Source organism: Ylistrum balloti, unplaced genomic scaffold, assembly GCF_031769215.1.
Source record: "Ylistrum balloti isolate Yb309-2 unplaced genomic scaffold, AGI_CSIRO_Ybal_v1 Utg369568, whole genome shotgun sequence".
Classification (NCBI taxonomy): Eukaryota; Metazoa; Mollusca; class Bivalvia; order Pectinida; family Pectinidae; genus Ylistrum; species Ylistrum balloti.
Window position 1 is genome coordinate 899,476 of NW_026781865.1, and position 20,017 is coordinate 919,492.

The 20,017-nt window shown below is 37.5% G+C and overlaps 2 protein-coding genes across 4 annotated transcripts in view; one reads left to right on the forward strand and one right to left on the reverse strand.

Moving 5' to 3' along the window:
• Window positions 1-2,500: 2,500 nt before the first annotated feature.
• LOC132558272 (uncharacterized) lies at window positions 2,501-11,721 on the reverse strand. Its single transcript, XM_060222849.1, has 4 exons — window positions 11,645-11,721; window positions 9,549-10,506; window positions 8,256-9,232; window positions 2,501-6,425 (listed from the first exon to the last, which is right to left on the reverse strand). The coding sequence occupies exons 2-4, from the start codon at window positions 10,494-10,496 to the stop codon at window positions 4,232-4,234; spliced, it is 4,119 nt and encodes a 1,372-aa protein (XP_060078832.1). The 5' UTR covers window positions 10,497-10,506; window positions 11,645-11,721; the 3' UTR covers window positions 2,501-4,231.
• Window positions 11,722-12,030: 309 nt separating this feature from the next.
• Window positions 12,031-20,017, forward strand: part of LOC132559270 (uncharacterized) — a 127,541-nt gene continuing 119,554 nt past the window's right edge. For all 3 annotated transcript variants that reach the window (XM_060223915.1, XM_060223981.1, XM_060224053.1), the window contains exons 1-3: window positions 12,031-12,117; window positions 13,234-13,401; window positions 14,137-15,134. In XM_060223915.1, coding sequence (XP_060079898.1) covers window positions 13,243-13,401; window positions 14,137-15,134 — 1,157 coding nt within the window. In that variant the 5' untranslated portion in view covers window positions 12,031-12,117; window positions 13,234-13,242. The remainder of the gene's footprint in view (window positions 12,118-13,233; window positions 13,402-14,136; window positions 15,135-20,017) is intronic.

Consider the following 20,017-nt stretch of genomic DNA (forward strand, 5'->3'; position numbering starts at 1 on the left):
ACATTAAGATGTGGAAGTAATTCAAGATCGGAAATTTAATTCAAAGGGTTGCTTCAAAATGTTGACAGTTTTCTATCTATGCTGCTTCGCAGTTGGTCACAGTAGATTTGTAGTGACTGGAGATGATGTTACAGTAGATTGGTAGTGACTGGAGATGGTGTCACAATAGATTGGTAGTGACTGGAGATGGTGTCACAATAGATTGGTGGTAACTGGAGATGGTGTCACAGTAGACTAGTAGTGACTGGAGATAGAGTCACAGCAGACTGGTAGTGACTGGAGATTGAGTCACAGTAGATTGGTAGTGACTGGAGATGGTGTCACAATAGATTGGTAGTGACTGGAGATTGTGTCACTGTAGATTGGTAGTAACTGGAGATGGTGTCACAATTGATTGGTAGTGACTGGAGATGGTGCCACAATAGATTGGTGGTGACTGGAGATTGAGTCACACCAGACTGGTAGTGACTGGAGATTGAGCCACAGTAGATTGGAAGTGACTGGATATGTTGTTACAGTAGATTGGTAGTGACTGGAGATAGAGTCACAGCAGACTGGTAGTGACTGGAGATGGTGTCACAATAGATTGGTAGTGGCTGGTGATGATGTCACAGTAGATTGGTTGTGACTGGAGATGGTGTTACAATAGGTTGGTAGTGACTGGAGATGGTGTCACAGTAGATTGGTAGTGACTGGAGATGGTGTCACAATAGATTGATAGTGACTGGAGATTGAGTCACACTAGACTGGTAGTGACTGAAGATTGAGTCACAGTAGATTGGAAGTGACTGGAGAGAGAGTCACAATAGACTGATAGTGACTGGAGATTGAGTCACACTAGACTGGTAGTGACAGGAGACCAAGTCACAGTAGATTGGAAGTGACTGGAGAGAGAGTCACAGTAGATTGGTAGTGACTGGAGATTTTGTCACAGTAGATTGGTAGTGACCTGAGATGGTGTCACAGTAGACTAGTAGTGACTGGAGATAGATTCACAGGAGATTGGTAGTGACTGAAGATGGTGTCACAATAGATTGGTAGTGACTGGAGATGGTGTCACAATAGATTGGTAGTGACTGGTGATGGTGTCACAATAGATTGGTAGTGACTGGTGATGGTGTCACAATAGATTGGTAGTGACTGGAGATGGTGTCACAATAGATTGGTAGTGACTGGAGATGGTGTCACAATAGATTGGTAGTGACTGGTGATGGTGTCACAATAGATTGGTAGTGACTGGTGATGGTGTCACAATAGATTGGTAGTGACTGGAGATGGTGTCACAATAGATTGGTAGTGACTGGAGATGGTGTCACAATAGATTGGTAGTGACTGGTGATGGTGTCACAATAGATTGGTAGTGACTGGTGATGGTGTCACAATAGATTGGTAGTGACTGGAGATGGTGTCACAATAGATTGGTAGTGACTGGAGATGGTGTCACAATAGATTGGTAGTGACTGGTGATGGTGTCACAATAGATTGGTAGTGACTGGTGATGGTGTCACAATAGATTGGTAGTGACTGGTGATTGTGTCACAATAGATTGGTAGTGACTGGAGATGGTGTCACAATAGATTGGTAGTGACTGGTGATGGTGTCACAATAGATTGGTAGTGACTGGTGATGGTGTCACAATAGATTGGTAGTGACTGGTGATGGTGTCACAATAGATTGGTAGTGACTGGAGATGGTGTCACAATAGATTGGTAGTGACTGGTGATGGTGTCACAATAGATTGGTAGTGACTGGTGATGGTGTCACAATAGATTGGTAGTGACTGGTGATGGTGTCACAATAGATTGGTAGTGACTGGAGATGGTGTCACAATAGATTGGTAGTGACTGGAGATGGTGTCACAATAGATTGGTAGTGACTGGAGATGGTGTTACAGTAGATTGGTAGTGACTGGAGATGGTGTCACAATAGATTGGTAGTGACTGGTGATGGTGTCACAGTAGATTGGTAGTGACTGGAGATGGTGTTACAGTAGATTGGTAGTGACTGGAGATATTTGGCTAATGATTTATGATATCTAATGATATGATTAATGATTATGTACATGTACATGTGAAATTTGCAGATTAACTATCTATCAGAATTTATTTAACATGATGAATAAATAAATTGCTTTATAAGAATTAGAAAGTACTTGTTTCAGAAGGTCAAGTAATATTTGAAGTACTAGATTAAGGCAGCTTACTGATGAAGATTTAAATCCTAGAGAGGATAGGTATGATTATATGTCAATTGTATTGTATTTTTTATATTAGTTTAATTAGGCATTAAAATGTGAAATCACCTCTCTGGTTGTGGTTTTCCTGATTTTAAAGGAATGTACTGATTATAGTAGTAACGGAATGCCACTTTTTAGGTCCATTTTTCCTCCTTCAAATTCAGGCAAGGTTTTAAAAACAGAACAAATGTCCAATTTTAACATATTTTATATCATTTGTAATTGGATTCTTATTCATACATAAGTGAAATTGACAAACAAAATTATATTGGCACACAAACACAATATCAATTCATCACCCAACACATTGTTACCCAGGAATAGGTCTTTAGGTAATGAATGATGATGCGTAATTGGAACATTTTAAACCTGAGGGCAAGGGGTTTTGTAGATTACAACCAAGATTTGTGGAGTTTTTATATCTCAGCTTAGTTTTCCTTTTCTCCATGACACATATATATGAATATCAATTATTATTCAGTGATTAAAATTATTTCAGTAACATTCTTTGCATTACTTTAGTCCATGTCATTAGACAACCTTAAGTCTGACCCTTGGGATATATAAAAGGAGTTGCAATCTCAAATAAAGTTATCACGGTTTGAATCCTGTCATCCATATCATCAGGCTATATTATCAATCATTTGTATATCATTTCAATTTCTGTCAAATATTGCTTAATTATCGCTTGTGCAAAGAGGAAACACAATATCTTATTATTGGGATACAAGACAGCAGAATATCAGTACTTAATATAGTGCCACATCATCAAATACCAAATATGTCTTTGCTTTTGAACAATCTCTGCCACAGTGGATAACAGTTACTGCAATACATTGTGAGAGAGATTGGTCTTTTATGTCCTCAATTAAACTATATATCCAGTTCCATAATTTCCTCTATTTACAACGAAGCACTTCAACAGTTTTTATTTAATATGTAATTATAAAGTTTCTTGTACAATACAAAATATTTCATCTAGGTTATATCGAGTAAGACCATCAACAAAAGTGTGAAAGCATTTTGTATTCTCACTTTTTATCAAAAACATGTACTCAACTTCCAAATCATTTACTTCTATGAACACATTACTTCCAACTCAAAGTTGTTGGTTGGCTTGTTACTGGACCTCAAGGGGCTAACACATGGCCACTGACTCAAAATATGGAGTGGGCTTATTACTGGTTTGTAGTTGGATAGATACCATAGTGCAAATAAAGGATATGCAACAGTATGTAATTTGGACAGAATAATTCTAGTTTAATGTTACTTTTAGTGGTCTTTGATATCCGCAAACAAACATATCCAGTTCTATAATCAGTGGTACTTGAGAAACTAGCCATCTCGATAGTTTTTCAGATCTGAAATTCAGGTACAGGTTAGAGTTATAAAAATTAAATGTAGAATATGTGATAACATCTTTATCTAATGCTCAAAATGAACACTGAAAGATAACCTGTTGAAGGGTTCTGGTATGAAAATACACCTTAATTTTTCCATAATATTTTTTCAAACATCATTAGTAAACAGAATACTAGTATTTCATGTTTATCCTTGGGGCACAATGCAACTTCAATTTGACTGGACTGTCAATATTTGTGACAATCAGACCATGAAAGTAACAAAGAAATTAAACAAGGTGGAAGTTGACTCAAGTGTGTCTTTCAGTTATTTCTAATTTTCCAAATGATATACAAAAACAAAAATTCTAATGTTTGACACAAATTCTTTATGCAACATAAGTGGCAAAATCTCTGACACATTTAAAACAGAAGACAAGTTTAAGTGACACAACAAAGAACACTGATCTGCATTGAATTGACTGGGACTTTTTCCATCAGAAAAATTTTGCATTTCAGCTACATATAAAATAAAACAGGAAGCAGAAGTTTACCTTATTGTCACGAGTCTATACTGGAAACTGGTAACTGAGCATGTTGGAATTAATAGTTTCCACTTTAGACAATAAATTAGGGAGCAGAACACCAAGCGAGATCAAAAGTTGTTGAATGGTTGGTGATAATACTGGTACAGTGTGTTATCACTGTAGCCCTGTGAGGGTTGAGGAGTAGGCGAATCGGGCAGTCCCTGGGCTTGGGTTGTGGGTAGACCATGGGTATTAGAAGGACTCTGAACTAACTGACCCTGAGACTCAGTATTAGTATTCTGAGAGTTCACCACATATGTTGTCAGTGGAATTTCAGAAGTAACAGGTAAAGCAACCTGTTGGTATGATTCAAGAGACGTTGACACAGAGGTTTGCCCTTCATGTTTTGGTTGTATGGTATCCTTGGCCCTGTCCTGCATGTTGAGAGCCTGTTGGACAAGTGTGACTGGTGGTCGCTCTGCCATCAACAGGGCCTGAGAATCCTGAATGCGCACCTGTCTCTCTGGAACCTGTCCATGGGAATCAGTTTCCATGGCAACTGCTGTCCCTGTGTGAATCTGAATGTGAACTTGTTGACTTACATCAATCATGAGCCGCGGAGATACATTTTGAAGCTCTGTGGTAGAATGTCCTGAATTTTCGTGCACAGATGCATTTTTATCTGGGGTTATAATTAGCTGATCCTGTTGTACCATCTCGTTGGCTGGTCGCTCCACATACATGATCTGGTCGTGACTTTGACGTCGGTTAGTAGAAAGGTTGAGTTGTTCTTGGTCTGTGATTAGAACCTGCTCAGAAGTGATACTTGTGTCCTGGAGCAAGCCTTGGGAATCTTGTACCAATATGTGGGCCTCTTGGCCTCTTGGATCTTGTGTAATTTGGCCATCTGCTGTACTCAGAAGCTGGACTGTGCTTTGTCCTCCATGGTGTGTCTGTACCAGAAAGTGTCCTGCCAGTTGCTCACTACCTTGCACTGGCTGAAGTAACACTGGAATCTGTGCTGTCTGAGCATCTTGTCCTTCAACACCAGCAGTTGTCTGACTTTGTTGTAACTCTCCTGTCACCAATTGCTGGCCATTGTATGACTGCAATATAATGTGTCGATTAGTAAGGTTTTCATCCGTGTAGATAAGCTGACTAGCCTGGCCCTGTTGATTGGCTACAAGGATGTTGCTCAGATTGGAAAATGTATCCTCCCGCTGAGATGACTTGGTGACATCACTATCTATCACACTTGTTGGCAGATGCATTCCCACATGCTCCTCCACTGGCCTCTTGTCAGCAACATTAAGTAGGTTGGTTTCTTCCGTCTGAAGATTAGTATTTGCAATGAGTTCTTGGGGCAGACTCTGCATTTCATATGCCTTACTAAGCGTCTTAATCTGGTACATCATACACTTAATATCTTGTGAATCGTATTTGTGTTTGTTGGTGAGATGGAGTCTCATGTTCCCACGAGTGGTGCTCTTGTAGTCGCAGTCAGGGCAGTGAAACGGTTTTTCTCCGGTATGTATACGATGATGTACCATTAGCTGTGTTTTTGTCTTAAATGACTTTTCACAATCAGTACAATCATGTTTCCTAACAGAATTGTGACGATGAAACACATGGCTATTGAGACATGTTCGACTTTTAAAACCTTGACCACACTTTTCACAAATAAATGGTGTTTGTTCACGGTGTATGAGTTTGTGGTCTTTCAGCTGAAACTTTGTAAAACATTCCTTTCCACAAATGTCACATGTGAATGGTTTCCAGCCTTTCGGTAGTGGAATGCCATGTCTAAAGTACTTGTGATAATGGATGTAATAGAAGTTTGGCTCTTTGGTCTCATACCCACAAATATCACAAACCCTTGGGGATTTTTCAAACTTACGTATTGTAATATAGCTCAAAACGTCATCTGGGGAAATTTCATGTGTGTTTATCAAATGAGTAATGCTTCGTTTAGGAAATACAAATTCATTTCCACAGAGTTTACACTTAAATTGACGTTCACTCTCTGGGATGAGTTCTGCATTTCTGTCCAGCTCAGCGATTGCACTTGTAACCACACTCTTGAGAATAGTACCAAACGACTGCTTTTTCCTCTTCTTCTTTATTTTCTTAGACACAGGTTTCTTTTTGGCTGTTAATTCAGGTGTCAAAGATGCTGACATATCTAATACTGACAAGTCTAATTTACATTCCATGTCTTGAAGTATTTTATCCTCTTCAGATTTGGCAAACTCTCTGGCTCTTTTCTTTGGGGGTGGTCTCAATGGAATATCTTGTTTAGGTGCTGGAGGAACTGGTGTTTTCCTACAAAAAATTGATATTGCTTAAGTTTTGTGGAATATTATCTTTAGATTTTTTTAAGATCATCTATTTGAAAAATGGACTACATATAGATCAATCATAGGGAATTTAAAGATTATAAAGGTCTGACACACTTCAAATTTTTTCTGCTCTACAATTACTATATCATACATTATATATATATATATTAATGAAACAGTAATTCTGACAGAACATCAATGGTAACCCTGACAACAAAAGACTACCACTAGTAATTATAAGGAAAATCCTAGCAATAGCTAACAAGAGGCCCATGGGCCTTAACGGTCATCTGACAAAAAGCAAGCCAAACCTAGAAAGTGGGTTGAGGTCATTCATTTGAACAAACTTGGTAGCCTCTCCTCCAAGCATCTTACAGGCCCAATATCAGCACTCATGGACTTTTGCTTGTTGAGAAGAAGTCGTTTGTATATTTTAACATATTTGACCCCTATGACCTTGAAAGTGGGTTGAGGTCATTCATTTGAATAAACTTGGTAGCCTTTCCTCCCAGCATGCTACAGACCCAATATCGGCACTCATAGACTTTTGCTTATTGAGATGAAGTCCTTTGTATATTTTAACATATTTGACCCCTGTGACCTTGAAAGTGGGCCAAGGTCATTCATTTGAACAAACTTTGTAGGGCTCCATGCCAGCATGCTATGGGCCAAGTATTAGCCCCCTAGGCCTTCTAGTATTTGAGAAGAAGTTATTTAAAGATTTTGACATATTTGACCCCTGCGACCTTGAAAGTTGTTCAAGGTCATTCATTTAAATAAACTTGGTAGCCTTTCCTCCCAGCATGCTACAGACCCAATATCGGCACTCATAGACTTTTGCTTATTGAGATGAAGTCCTTTGTATATTTTAACATATTTGACCCCTGTGACCTTGAAAGTGGGCCAAGGTCATTCATTTGAACAAACTTTGTAGGGCTCCATGCCAGCATGCTATGGGCCAAGTATTAGCCCCCTAGGCCTTCTAGTATTTGAGAAGAAGTTATTTAAAGATTTTGACATATTTGACCCCTGTGACCTTGAAAGTTATTCAAGGTCATTCATTTAAACAAACTTGATAGCCCTTCATCCCAGCATGCCACAGGCACAATATCAGCAATCTGAGCCTTTTGGTTATTGAGAAGAAGTTGTTTAAAGATTTTAACATATTTGACCCCTGTGACCTTTAAAGTGGGTCAAGGTCATTCATTTGAACAAACTTGGTAGTCCTTCATCCCAGCATGTCACAGGCCCAATATCTACACTCTGAGCCTTTTGGTTAATGAGAAGAAGTTGTTTAAAGATTTTAACATATTTGACCCCTGTGACCTTTAAAGTGGGTCAAGGTCATTCATTTGAACAAACTTGGTAGAGCTCCATGCCAGTATCCTCTGTGCCAAGTATTAGCCCCCTAGACCTTCTAGTATTTGAGAAGAAGTCGTTTGAATGAAAAGTTTACGGACCGCGCACGGCGGACGGCGCACGGCGGACAACGACGGACGAAGCATGATGACTATAGGTCATCGGACCCTTCGGGTCAGATGACCTAAAAATCCACAGCCAATCAACAAAAGCATGAAGTAAAAACATTGATAAAACAATTTGGCTGTTAAATAGTTTCAAAAGATATTTCTGACAAATAATTCACATCTTAACAAAGTTGGAATGATGAATGGTTTGAAAATCTTGCCACGACAAATCCAACACTTTGCTGTTATGCATTAGACTGAAGCAATGTTTTAAAGAGGAAATCTGATAAGCTTACAACATTAAATATCCTGGATTATGGTGAATGAAGCAGACTTTCTGTACTTACTTTTGTCGTCCTTTTTTAGACTGCAATTTCTTGAGGCTTTTAGATGCCTGTTTTAGTTGTTTGAACTTTCCAGTAGTACTGTCCTCTTGGTAATCCTCATCACTGTCATCTGTTTCCTCATCTTCTTCATCACCATCCTCATTCTCATCTTTTCCCATATCTTTGTCCACTTCGAACGTTTTGCTGACCAGATCTGTATGTTTGCCTGGGCTTGGTAGTTTGGTAGGTGAGATGTCTTTGACTTCTCTCTGTGGTACAGCTACTTCCTTATCCTCCATTGGATACATTCCTGGTTTCCCTTGATATGTTGTGGCCCCTCCACTCTCATCTGTCTCTGTAACCTGTTTGAACACTTTTGCAGCAGATGCTGCTCGAGTGCCATAAAGATGTGATACCTTGTGAACAGGTGTCTCTATTGGAGGTGACACAATTTCCTCTTGTTTCAGTTTTGTGGGTTTTTTTGGTGTTTTCTTACTGGAGTTTTTCCCTTTAGTACACACAAGTTTTGGCTGTAAAGGTAATGCTGGTGGTTTTTGTTGAGAAACCATATTACTTTCAGTGATTTCTGTTTTTTCTGTCACCTCTGAGACTTCTGTTTCCACCATATTTTCCTCCACACTGAGCTTGAGGTGCCGCTTTTTCAGAGCAACAGGTGATGATCTTGGCTCAGTGGCAGATACACTGATATCTTCCTCCATAACATTAAGCAACGACTCGTTCAGGTTAAAGCAGTCAATGAAATCCTCACAAATGTTGTACAGGTGTTCCAATTTAAACAGATTAGCCACACGTGCAAATTGTGACACATTGTCAGTTGTAAGAGTGATCTTGCCATCGTACAGGTAGTGAACAAGCTGTGAAGCTACCTGTAGGGGAATGCCCATTGGGAGTTCAACACGCAGTGAAGTACTGGGTGTAGTTTTAGACACCTTGGACAGCAGAAAAGGACTGGCTGCAATAAGCACCATCTTGTGTACCTGTTACAAAATAAGGTATCAAAGTTAAAACAAAATGTGCATAAGGTTTCTGGAATATTCATAATACTTATAGCTTTATGTTTCTGTGACCCCATTACAATGAATATACTTGTTCTCAAAGGTCTGAGTTTTTCCTTATGATTACCTAAATACTTCAAACTAAATTGAAAACAAGATCTGAATGCAAGGTCTTACATATGACATAAGTTCAGCAGCTCTGACTACTTTATGCACATACAGCGAATTTTTGTCAGAAACTTTCAAATTTTTCAACCTCACTTCAAATCTTTCTTATCAAAAACTTTTCTAATCTTACCCTGATTTCCTTATTGCCAGCTAGAATGACTGCATCACAGAACATTCCCTCTTTAAGGAGACCAAACATCTTTCCCATGAGTTCGCGTGGCAGATTTCTTTCGGTGTAGTCTTTGGCTGCTGATTTAAGACTACCATCATCCCCACGCTCCACCTCGACACCCTCAGACTTACTTCCTCCTCCTGTGTGTTGAGGTAGACGATGAGTTAAATCTGGAGCTTGTTGACCTGGTAAGGAAGCACCTCTAGCTACGCTGGCAACCATCATGTTGTCATGGGAACCTGGTATCAGAGTGGCACCCTTTGAGCCAGGAGGAATATTGTTTAAATCATTGTGGGAAGAAAGACTAGCAGAGTTCTGTTGTGTGATGGAACTGTTGATAGATCCAGTTCCATCTTCCATGTAAAAGTGCACAGGGGCATTACGCTGTGTCACAGCTGGATGGCCAGACAGTAACATATTTCCATGTCTTGGAGAGTGAATTGTCTGTCTCTGTGCTCCATGTCCCTCCACCCTCATACCATCCTCACATGATGTGTGAAGTCCCATATTGCTAATTCTAATGCTTTCTTCACCCGCTCGAGGTCCCAAAGTATTTGTCCGTATGCCTTCATCACCTGAGCGCTGAGTCATATTCATTATATTTCCCACCATAAGACTTTCTTCGCCTGGGCGTGGCACAACATTGCCATTCCTCATGACGTCATCACTTGGGTGCTGACCAACACTGCCAGACCACAGTGACTCTTCCTCAGAATGAGGTCCCAATGGTCCTGTTCTGGACTCATCGGACATCCGGCTGGGCATGGCTTGGGAATAGGACTGCTCCATCACTCCATGAAGCATATTATAGTTTTCCTGGAGATGAATTGCAGTGTTGTATCCCTGACTAGAGTTTCCTATCCCCACTCCAGGGGCCTCAACCCCATGGCTGGTAGGCGTGTCCATTTCTTTTATACTGCAAAATGCAAATAAGAGATAAATCGAAGATGGCAACCTGATGCATTGACAGTACAATTTCCCATGATCCGTCTCTAAACTGGGCAAGTACTTTATTTAGGGACCCGGGCATAAAATAAGCTTACAATTATTATAAGAGATTTAGCTAGTGTCACATGGCAAATATTATCAACAACAAATTAAATTTCTAAATCAAACAGATGGCTACCTCATAGCCATTTGTTTTTCTTTCTGTTCAGCCTCAAAACCAGCATGCACAATATAATGAACAAAAGAGTACAATGCCCCTGTCAGTTACTTGTACAATCTTGCAGTCTCAAAATTCTCGATCAACATATGTGTACAACTACAGACTGAGGGGTACCTTCAAATGAAATAAAAAGATAGGAGAGACAGATGGGACAGGGGATTTTGCATCAACATCTAATTTCATTTGATATACTGTACTTTGCTTTAGCCAATTTTGAGTTTTCTAACCCACATCTTAGACTTTCACAGATCATGTTTAAACCCAGAGGGGTAAAAGTTAAATTTTCATTCACACATTCCTTAATTAGCAGAACTTATTAATATGTACATGTTATACATACAGACCCATATCAGAATTTTAGGCCTAGGACTCGTTGATTGAACCTCATCTCTATGTTTTAATCTATTTTGTACAGGCCTATTAAAATATTCTGAGAAACTTAATCATAACAAGAAATATACTATATAACAAATGACTGATTAAATGTATGAAATTTAGTACGGACTACAGTTTAGTGACCTTGAGAATTGACCCAGTTTTTCTCCAGAACGAAATTATGTTTCGTATCATATAAGTACTTTGTCTGCCAGGCAGGAATCACAACACTCCTCTAAATACTAATAGACTTCTCAAAGTAACTGAAGTTAGGTTCATAAACACTTAACAGATAAGTATGATCTCATGTAACACCATAATTTACACATTTGATAAATATGAGATGCATTTCTTGTCCCAAATCGACAAAATGGCTTCGTTCATGTGCAATGCAATCTTCTTTCTCTCGGACCAAGCACCAAGTGCACGACAATATACCGGGAAAAAGACCGAAATTATGGGTGACAACACATTTTGTGTCATGCGTGAAACATTTTCGATACAGACTTACCCATAAGAATTCACATGAAACTGATAATCTGTTCATATACAAATATATTCCACGAGAAAAATCGCCTTCTTGAAATGAAGGAAGGATTTGTGTTCATTTGCATATTTCGTATTAAAAAGGAGATTTCGAATTTCATTGGCCGATAATTTTAGTATCGGGGACCGGCTATTTATAAGATATAGTGAAACTCCGATATATAAGTTGTGCTAAATACAATTGTTTCAGTCGCAAACACATATAAAAATATTTGAAGACAATCGAATGATGTCGCAACTATGATATTGAAATTTCATTTTGAATTACCCGTCAAATAAAATTTAGGATAATGACGATTTTCCAAATATTCACAATAATGTCTCCTGAATCTGCGGAACAAAGAAGCAAGATGGCCGACTGACCATGTTCCAAGGATGAAGGAGAAGAGATTTGAGCGTTTGAAGCGCTAACACTCTTATTCAAATAACTGCAAGAAGGCATGCATTTTCAATTTAATATTCTTAATATAATGACAATAGTTGTACTTTGGAAGAATAGTAAATTTTACTCCTTCAATGCTTATTTTCTTGCCCATCTTGCTTTACGCGCCGGAACCGAGATCACCAGTACCTATGTCGATGCTGGGGTTCTTGTTTGTTTCCGGATCATCATCAAACTATGACCAGTAAGACATATTGTCAAGACCAGAACACCATATGCTTCAGGTATTGAAGAGGCATGGAGGCCATCAGCTGGTGGCCGAAAAACTGCAATCCATTTCGAAAAATGCAGTTCAATAGTGCTTACCAGTGATTTCGCCTGTCTAGATAGAAACATAAAGAAAAAGATCAAATACTAGATGGTAACTATCAAACAAGTTCTCAGTGGAGCCCCAATATACAAAACAACTGCCGCAAAGCAAAAAACACATCCAGTGTTAGAAATATGCTTCAAGGATTTGACTGGCATAACCTTAAAGACACAAACTTCTTAAGGGATACAAGAGTTATCATGATGTACAAATTCACATACAGCATGGTTGCCATCAGAAAACATAAATTTCATGTCCAAAAAAGTGGTCAAACTTTTTCACACATTTTCTGATTTGGGGTACCAAATTCATTGCAAGAACTGGTTTTTTCCTGTTCCTTTTTCCCAAATACTGTCTGACTGGATCAGACCTGTGTTTTATACCACTGCCAACTTATCCCTTCTTATACAAAGTTTTGCACACCTCTTTAGTTCTCTAGTTTAGATCTTGATAGGGTCTTCATAATGTTGAAGTTCAGGTAAAAAAATCAATAGAAGTAGAGAGACACTTCTGTAAACATTAGGCAGAGTGGATGTGTGTGGTCATATAAGAAAAAGTCACCTTTACATGCTGGTGTTAATTTCACTGAACTGTTGGAATTTCAGTTGAAGCTCATGGATGGATCTGCGGTGCAATTTTCACACATTTGCAGAGACAGACCAATATCAGATATTGAAATGCATATATCTGACATGATGCTTATGACTTAGCATCCTTGACATATTTTATATGGACATGCATAACATTATCAGTTACTTGATGTTAATATATCCTAATGATTTTTTTCTGCTTTCATTGTTAGGTTTAGACCATGGCCTCTGACGGTGGGAGTCTAACCAACTCTCCAATGCTGGAACAAGTATTTGTCAACCCCGACCACTCGAGCCAGGTTCTGTACCAACTGTCAGAACTGTGGCGGGACAAGAAACTCTGTGATGCCACCATTGAAGTTGGCCCAGTCAAGGTTTATGTATGTATTGACAGTTTGACTTGAAAAAATTTCCTAGTTTTCCTTAGTGATTGTTTCTGGCCCTTCTTGACACACGTCCTTGTGTGACCATGATATTTATTAAAACCCTGTGAAAATAAAACATAGAAAAATCACTTTGTCCATAAACATTAGCTACATTATTTTTCCTGCTTCAGAGGAACTTTGGCAGTTTTTCAATTAAGAGTAAAATCCTACATATTTCTTGCATGGATTTCCTATAGTGTAACAATTGAATATCCAGTTTGTATTTTGAAATTAAGATGAAGTCTGTGTTCCAGGATGTGAATTATAAATCAGATCATTTTAATAATTTGGTATTTTATTGTGATTTGATATTTAAAATTACCTGAATATGATGTTTCAAATTCGTGCAAGGGAAGATAAGCCTTAGTTTTTCTGGCCACTATGAAAGAGTGAGATGTATTCCTCTGGTGTCCACCATGATGTTCAGAGCTATTTGAAAAAATTGTGATTTTTTTTTTATTTTAAGGTTTAGTATACATTCTGTAAGTCGAGGATACTTTGAATTTAATCTTCATTTTTATTAATGTCAAGAAGTCATATTTGGCTCATCTCAGACAATAGAGTCCTAAATCAACCAATTGATATTTTTTAAATCACAGGAAGTACTGGCCAGACCCACCAAACACAGTGATTAGGAATACCAAGGTTCAAAGATTTTGAATTGCATGAACATGCCATTTTGTGTTGCAGGTTCACCGTCTTGTGTTGTTGGCTGCCTGTCCATACCTGTTGACAGTGGGTGGACAACATGAGGTATCCATTTTGGAAGTGAAGCTGCCAATGACAGTGGGCCTGGAAGGCTTAAACGTCTTCCTCACCTACTTGTATGATGGGGTCTTGCATCTCACTTCAGCAAATCTCCGATCTGTTGAAAAACTGACCAAGATCCTTAAGGTGACTAGTATCCAGAAATTCTGTCAGGAATTCCGTGATTCTAATAAAGAAACAGGTACTGCTGATAAACTAGCAACAGACTACAGTCTTAAAATGACAAACTCTAGCTTACAGATCATATTTTCAGAAATCCAAAATGAATTGAAACGCGAAAATATAGAACAAGAAACAGAAACACCAAGTAAACGACCAAGAATGAACTTGGACAAATTATCAGCAGCATTACAAAAAAAGACTAGTCAGTCTGATTCTGTTAAAGACAATGGTAGAGGTCACTCTGTTTCCAATGTGTCATTATCCGGACCCAGTGAGAGCCAGAGTGACAAAAAAGAAGTCACTTCAGATCCTCTTGTGATGCATGTGAAGGAGGAGCCAATGTCTGACTATGAGGATGAGGATGACGCCAGTTACAGTGAAGATACAAGTGAATCCCTCGGCTACAGTGGAACGACAGACTTTGTGAGGCAGGCACCTTATGACACTCGACCATTTCCTGATGAAACGTCTGTAACCAGTGGAAATAAAATGATTGTTGCCATTCCACCTCCCCCATCATTACAGAAACGTCCTTCACTTCGACAAAAATCATTCCCGCCCAGTGCTCAGCACGTCTCACAGACTAGTGAAACAGTTTCAGGTTTACCCAGTGAAAATGTGAACTCAGGGGAGTTGGGGGCTTCAGATGAAGGCAATGTAGATGCAACCAAGGTGCTCAAAAACATTGTTAAGTCTATGCCTGAGATGGCGATGAATCTAGGGACATCGTCAGAAATTGGAGAAGATAACAAGCCAAGGTAGGGTTGATGTACAAATTTGTTGCCATCTACATACACAATCTGATGTGCTACATATCAGTCATGTTAATTTTCACATCAGCAACTATTTGCTTCCATCCAGGGATCTCTGGTACATCAGTTAGTCCTTGTTTAAAGTATGATGGAAAAGGAAACATTGAAATTAGTTCTGAAGGCCAAAGATTCCTAAAATGATGTTCACTATGGTAATCAAAGTCCACATTCTTTATATTAGTAAATTGCAATTAGCTTCACTTTATTCTGCCATACTGAGTTCAGTTAAAGATTTTATTGGTTTAAAATCATCTAAATGATATTGAGATGCTAATTGGTTTTAGAATGTAGTTTAATGGTAATTTACTAGATCTTTAACAAGAACTATTCTGTATGGCAGCAGTATTGTCATCTTTGATGTGAAGGATAACCTGATGTTTGTGTATTGACCAGATTGACCTACATATACAGATTGATATCAGTTAAAAATAAACATAGTTAAGGATGAGTTTCCAGGATTTTTCAGTGTTTTAAAGTATTGTTCATATTTATTTGTTATTGTTATGCATGAAAAGAATTGCATACAAACACTACAGTATTAAAAGAGGAAATAATCACATGACTTTTCATTAGGATATTCCACACTGACAGATTGTGCTTACTGTTGAGTGACACAGGTTCTGATACATTAATTTGTCTGTTTTTGAGGTATGGGTTTTATCATTCCTTGTCATTAATATTTTAATAACATCCCAATCCATGCTTTCCTTTTTATCAGTTACATCTAGTGAATGAGAAGCACTTAGAACATTATAGTTAAAAATGAATTTGATTATTTATGTAACTATACATTATATTACAGGGGGGGTAACTTCTAACATAGCTATGATTTTTAATAGTTATAAATGATACTCTTTGTTGTATTGGACACTCATAGAACTGTAGAATTTTCCTTCACTGAATGTAATTCAATCTTCTAACTTTTTTTTGATGTCTTAACAGGTACTATTTATAACCTTTAAAATATCATTTTTGATTGGTGACAACAGTGCAGTAAGTCTGGTGGGAACTTGTCCTTAACATGAAGTGCATACATGTACCTGTATTAAAAAATACTTTTAAAGCAAAGGCTGTTTTTACCAAAACTACGCAATGAAATATTTTGAAAAAAATCACTATCTTTTTATATGATTGAAAAACTGCCATCTTTCTTAGATGGTTTATTTTGGTACATGTGATGGAATTTCTTTGACTAAGTTTGTCTTGACCATAAAATGTTTTTGATCCTGAAACCTAACTGATATCAATCTGACAACATCGATCTCTTTCAATCTACACAGGTATAAGGAAAAGTTGTACTGATATTGATGGATACATTAAGTTATATGAACACAGTCAATATTGTAAATCATTTAATTTTTGTGGTTTTCTACAACTTCATAAATGTTTTGTTTTGAATGTTTAATCTATAAAAATATCAAATATTTACAAAATAATTCAATAGATAATACAAGGAGTTTGTCTAAATTTATACAACTAATGATTACCAGAAATCTTAAGTGATTTACAGTAGACTTCACTCATCATTGCAGCAGGGACTGTGTTATAGAGGTAGGTGCATCATAGAACACAGCTCTCTTATTGTACAAGCACACTTTTATTAAGGACAAATAAGATGGCTGACCTTCACCTCCAGTCCCTATGCATGCTGACCTTCACCTCCAAAAAATCGCTGTTGATTTTGAATTTTATCTATTCTTTGATTTATTCTTAAAGTACATTCTGTGGTTTTTCAAAGTCTGATCACTATTTTGAAGGACACTAGGTAGTTTATTGTCACATTTGTTGAAAAATATTGAATGTTTCTTTTTTCTGTTAAATGTATTTAGACATTCAGGGGAGGAAAAACAACAAAAAAACAAGGGATGCTTATTTGAAATTAATATTCTAATACATTTATACTTTTGACATCTCAACAAAAATAAGGTTTCAGGAAAATGTTATTATTCTGTTATAGAAAGATCCGTTTTCTATCATATGCACAAGAATATCCACTGTGTACTCTTGTAAAGAGCACGTGGTGATTACAAGTAAATGATGAAACCATTAAATATATAACATATCTGTGAAAGTGTGGGTAGCTCATCCAACCAAAAATAGGCTGGTTGCCATAGTTATGAAATCATTACTTTTTTCTTGTGTGACACTTTTTCATATAATGATTGTTTTCTAAAAATGATTATATGCTGAATACGTGAAATCATATATGATTTGTAAAGGTGCTGAAAATGATACCTCCACAAGACATCATATGGTGAGGATGTGTCATTTGTTGTCTCGGTGGATGTGATGACAATTAAATCAGTGAATTTACAATATATACGCTAGCTACTAGCTCCAATACTTCACCTATATGGTTGTGTAGAGATTGTGATAATATTGGTGATGATGACAGGTTCTACTTTAAACTATTACCTAACAATATCTGTGATGATGACAGGTTCTACTTTAAACTATTACCTAACAATATCTGTGATGATGACAAGTTCTACTTTAAACTATTACCTAACAATATCTGTGATGATGACAAGTTCTACTTTAAACTATTACCTAACAATATCTGTGATGATGACAAGTTCTACTTTAAACTAGACGATAAGGTAATTGTATGATTAAGACATTGATGATGATTGACTTGACAAGATATCTGACCATGTACTGAAAATGGTGTCACAATTTGTTTTTGTGACGAAAAAATAACTGCTGATGAGCTAGTTTATAAAATTTATATCTGGATAAGACATTAACAAAATAAAATTATATTGCTTAAATGTTAAAATACTCTATATTTTCAAGTCACTTTGGAAAAGAATGGATTTCTGTCAAGGTTTTTAATTAAAAAAAAAAAAAGACTTATGAAAGAAAATCTAGAGTTATCTTTCTTGTGACAGAAAAAGTGGTATGTATCTGTTCAGTGAATGTATATTTATATATATGGAATCCTATCACAAATGTTTAATATATGTGTGGGTTTGTGTGTGCTGAAATATGAAGACCATCATGACATTTTCAGGAGAAGTTGAACATTGGTTAAATTACTTTTCAAGATCTGTATGTGGGCATGCCAGAAAGTAAATATGCCATTGTATGTAAGATTTTGTCAAGTTAGGAAAAAATTAAACTATTGAAGAAAAACATATGTGATTAGGAATTAAAGACCAGCAGCATCAAAGATTTTGGTGAACATCAGCTAATCCTGCTGCTATCAGGTCCCAGGAATACACTGTTGACTGAGGTATGGGTTCACCTTGGTAAGGCATTTTGTGATATGTTAAAAGTAGATCACTCTGATCTACAATTGGATCTTTGACCTACATCCAAAAAAAACTCTTTCTCCCACACAAACCTGTCCCTTGAGCTTCATACTTGGGGATATGGGTTCAACTTAGTGAGGCCGCATGTTGTTTATCAAAAGTAGGTCACTCTGACAGACATTTCAACCCTTGACTGAATTCAAAGAAAGAGGTTGTCTGGACTCCATTTCCTTCACTTTTTGTCACTTAAACTTAATACTTTTGGCGTGGGTCAGCCAAAAGTAGGTCACTGACACCGTTTGACCTTTGACCTACATTAAAGAAATGTTTATGTGAGCCTGCATTACTGGTCACTCTAACTTCTTACTGTGGTATGAGTTACTTCTGGTACAAGTTTATTTGTATTGAAGAAAAATGATACTTGCTTTTCCAATAAAATGGATATTATTGAATTACTCCACATTTATACCATATACTGTAAAAACCCATGTAATGTCCGCACTTTTTTTCACCGAAAATGAATCCAAAAAAGGGGGTGCGGACATTACAGAGATATAGAGGAAATGACACTTTTTTCCTTCCGACAATTCATATCATATCTCCTTGAATTGTGTTCTTAAAAGCCAAGCATACCTGATATTATCGTTCTATGGTTTTTCCTATGATGTTTCCTCAACCAAACATGATTATTTATGATTATTTATTATAGTTTCCATGGTTAATTCCTTCCATTTTCTCGTTACAGGTTCGTATTGTGTCGTCCTTCGTAATAGGAAGCCATTTTGTTTGACTTTGTCACATGAATAAAGTTAGAGTTATTCCCCTTTCCCCATTGAAAAACCATACCCATGAGCATATACAAAATAACACAACATTTTCATTCTACATTTTATTTACAAAATAACAATAAATAACATGTACAAGAATAAAATAAATAATCAGACGTTTTATTGATTATGGATCGTTTATCAGAAAGTCTTAATACATAGCAGGCCGTTTTAATCGCGTTTCTCGAAACCCCAGAAGTCATCGTCGTCGTCACTGTGGAAGAACTCCTCGGCGTTGAAGTTGTCTTCCTCTGTCTGGTCGTTGTAATACATGGCGTTCTCGTCGTCTGATGGTGTGTCAGTAGGGTCAGTGGCGCCGTGGGTCATGGGCGGGTCATGTTACTGTATAGTTATCGTTAATTGGCTAATCACACGCTGTCACTCACTCACACTCGAGGTGAGGAGACGACCCAAGCTGTTTATAACACTGCTGGGCTAACCCTTATCAAAACACCACTTATCGAAATGAGGACTTGTCATACTGGTAAGCTTACTGTACCATTATGGAGAATAACTGTTATAAACAATTAAGTGAATTCTTGAATAGTACCTGTATGTTATACACAATGCGACATGCTATCGGCCATTACGACATTAGCGTACGTGAAATGAAATCGGCAGCTTCAATTTGCATTTTTTACCCGCGGACATTACATGGAAAGTGGGTTTTTTCCCCAGATTTTTGTGTCAAAAAAGGGGTGCGGACATTACACAGATGCGGACATTACGTGGGTTTTTACGGTATATG

Excerpts from the sequence above, each read along its gene's own strand:
- LOC132558272 (XM_060222849.1), bottom strand. The coding sequence starts at position 10,496 with ATGGACACGCCTACCAGCCATGGGGTTGAGGCCCCTGGAGTGGGGATA. Across the intron at positions 9,233-9,548 it reads CTGGCAATAAGGAAATCAGG|GTACACAAGATGGTGCTTAT; the intron begins GTAAGATTAGAA and ends ATTTTGTAACAG. Across the intron at positions 6,426-8,255 it reads TCTAAAAAAGGACGACAAAA|GAAAACACCAGTTCCTCCAG; the intron begins GTAAGTACAGAA and ends AATTTTTTGTAG.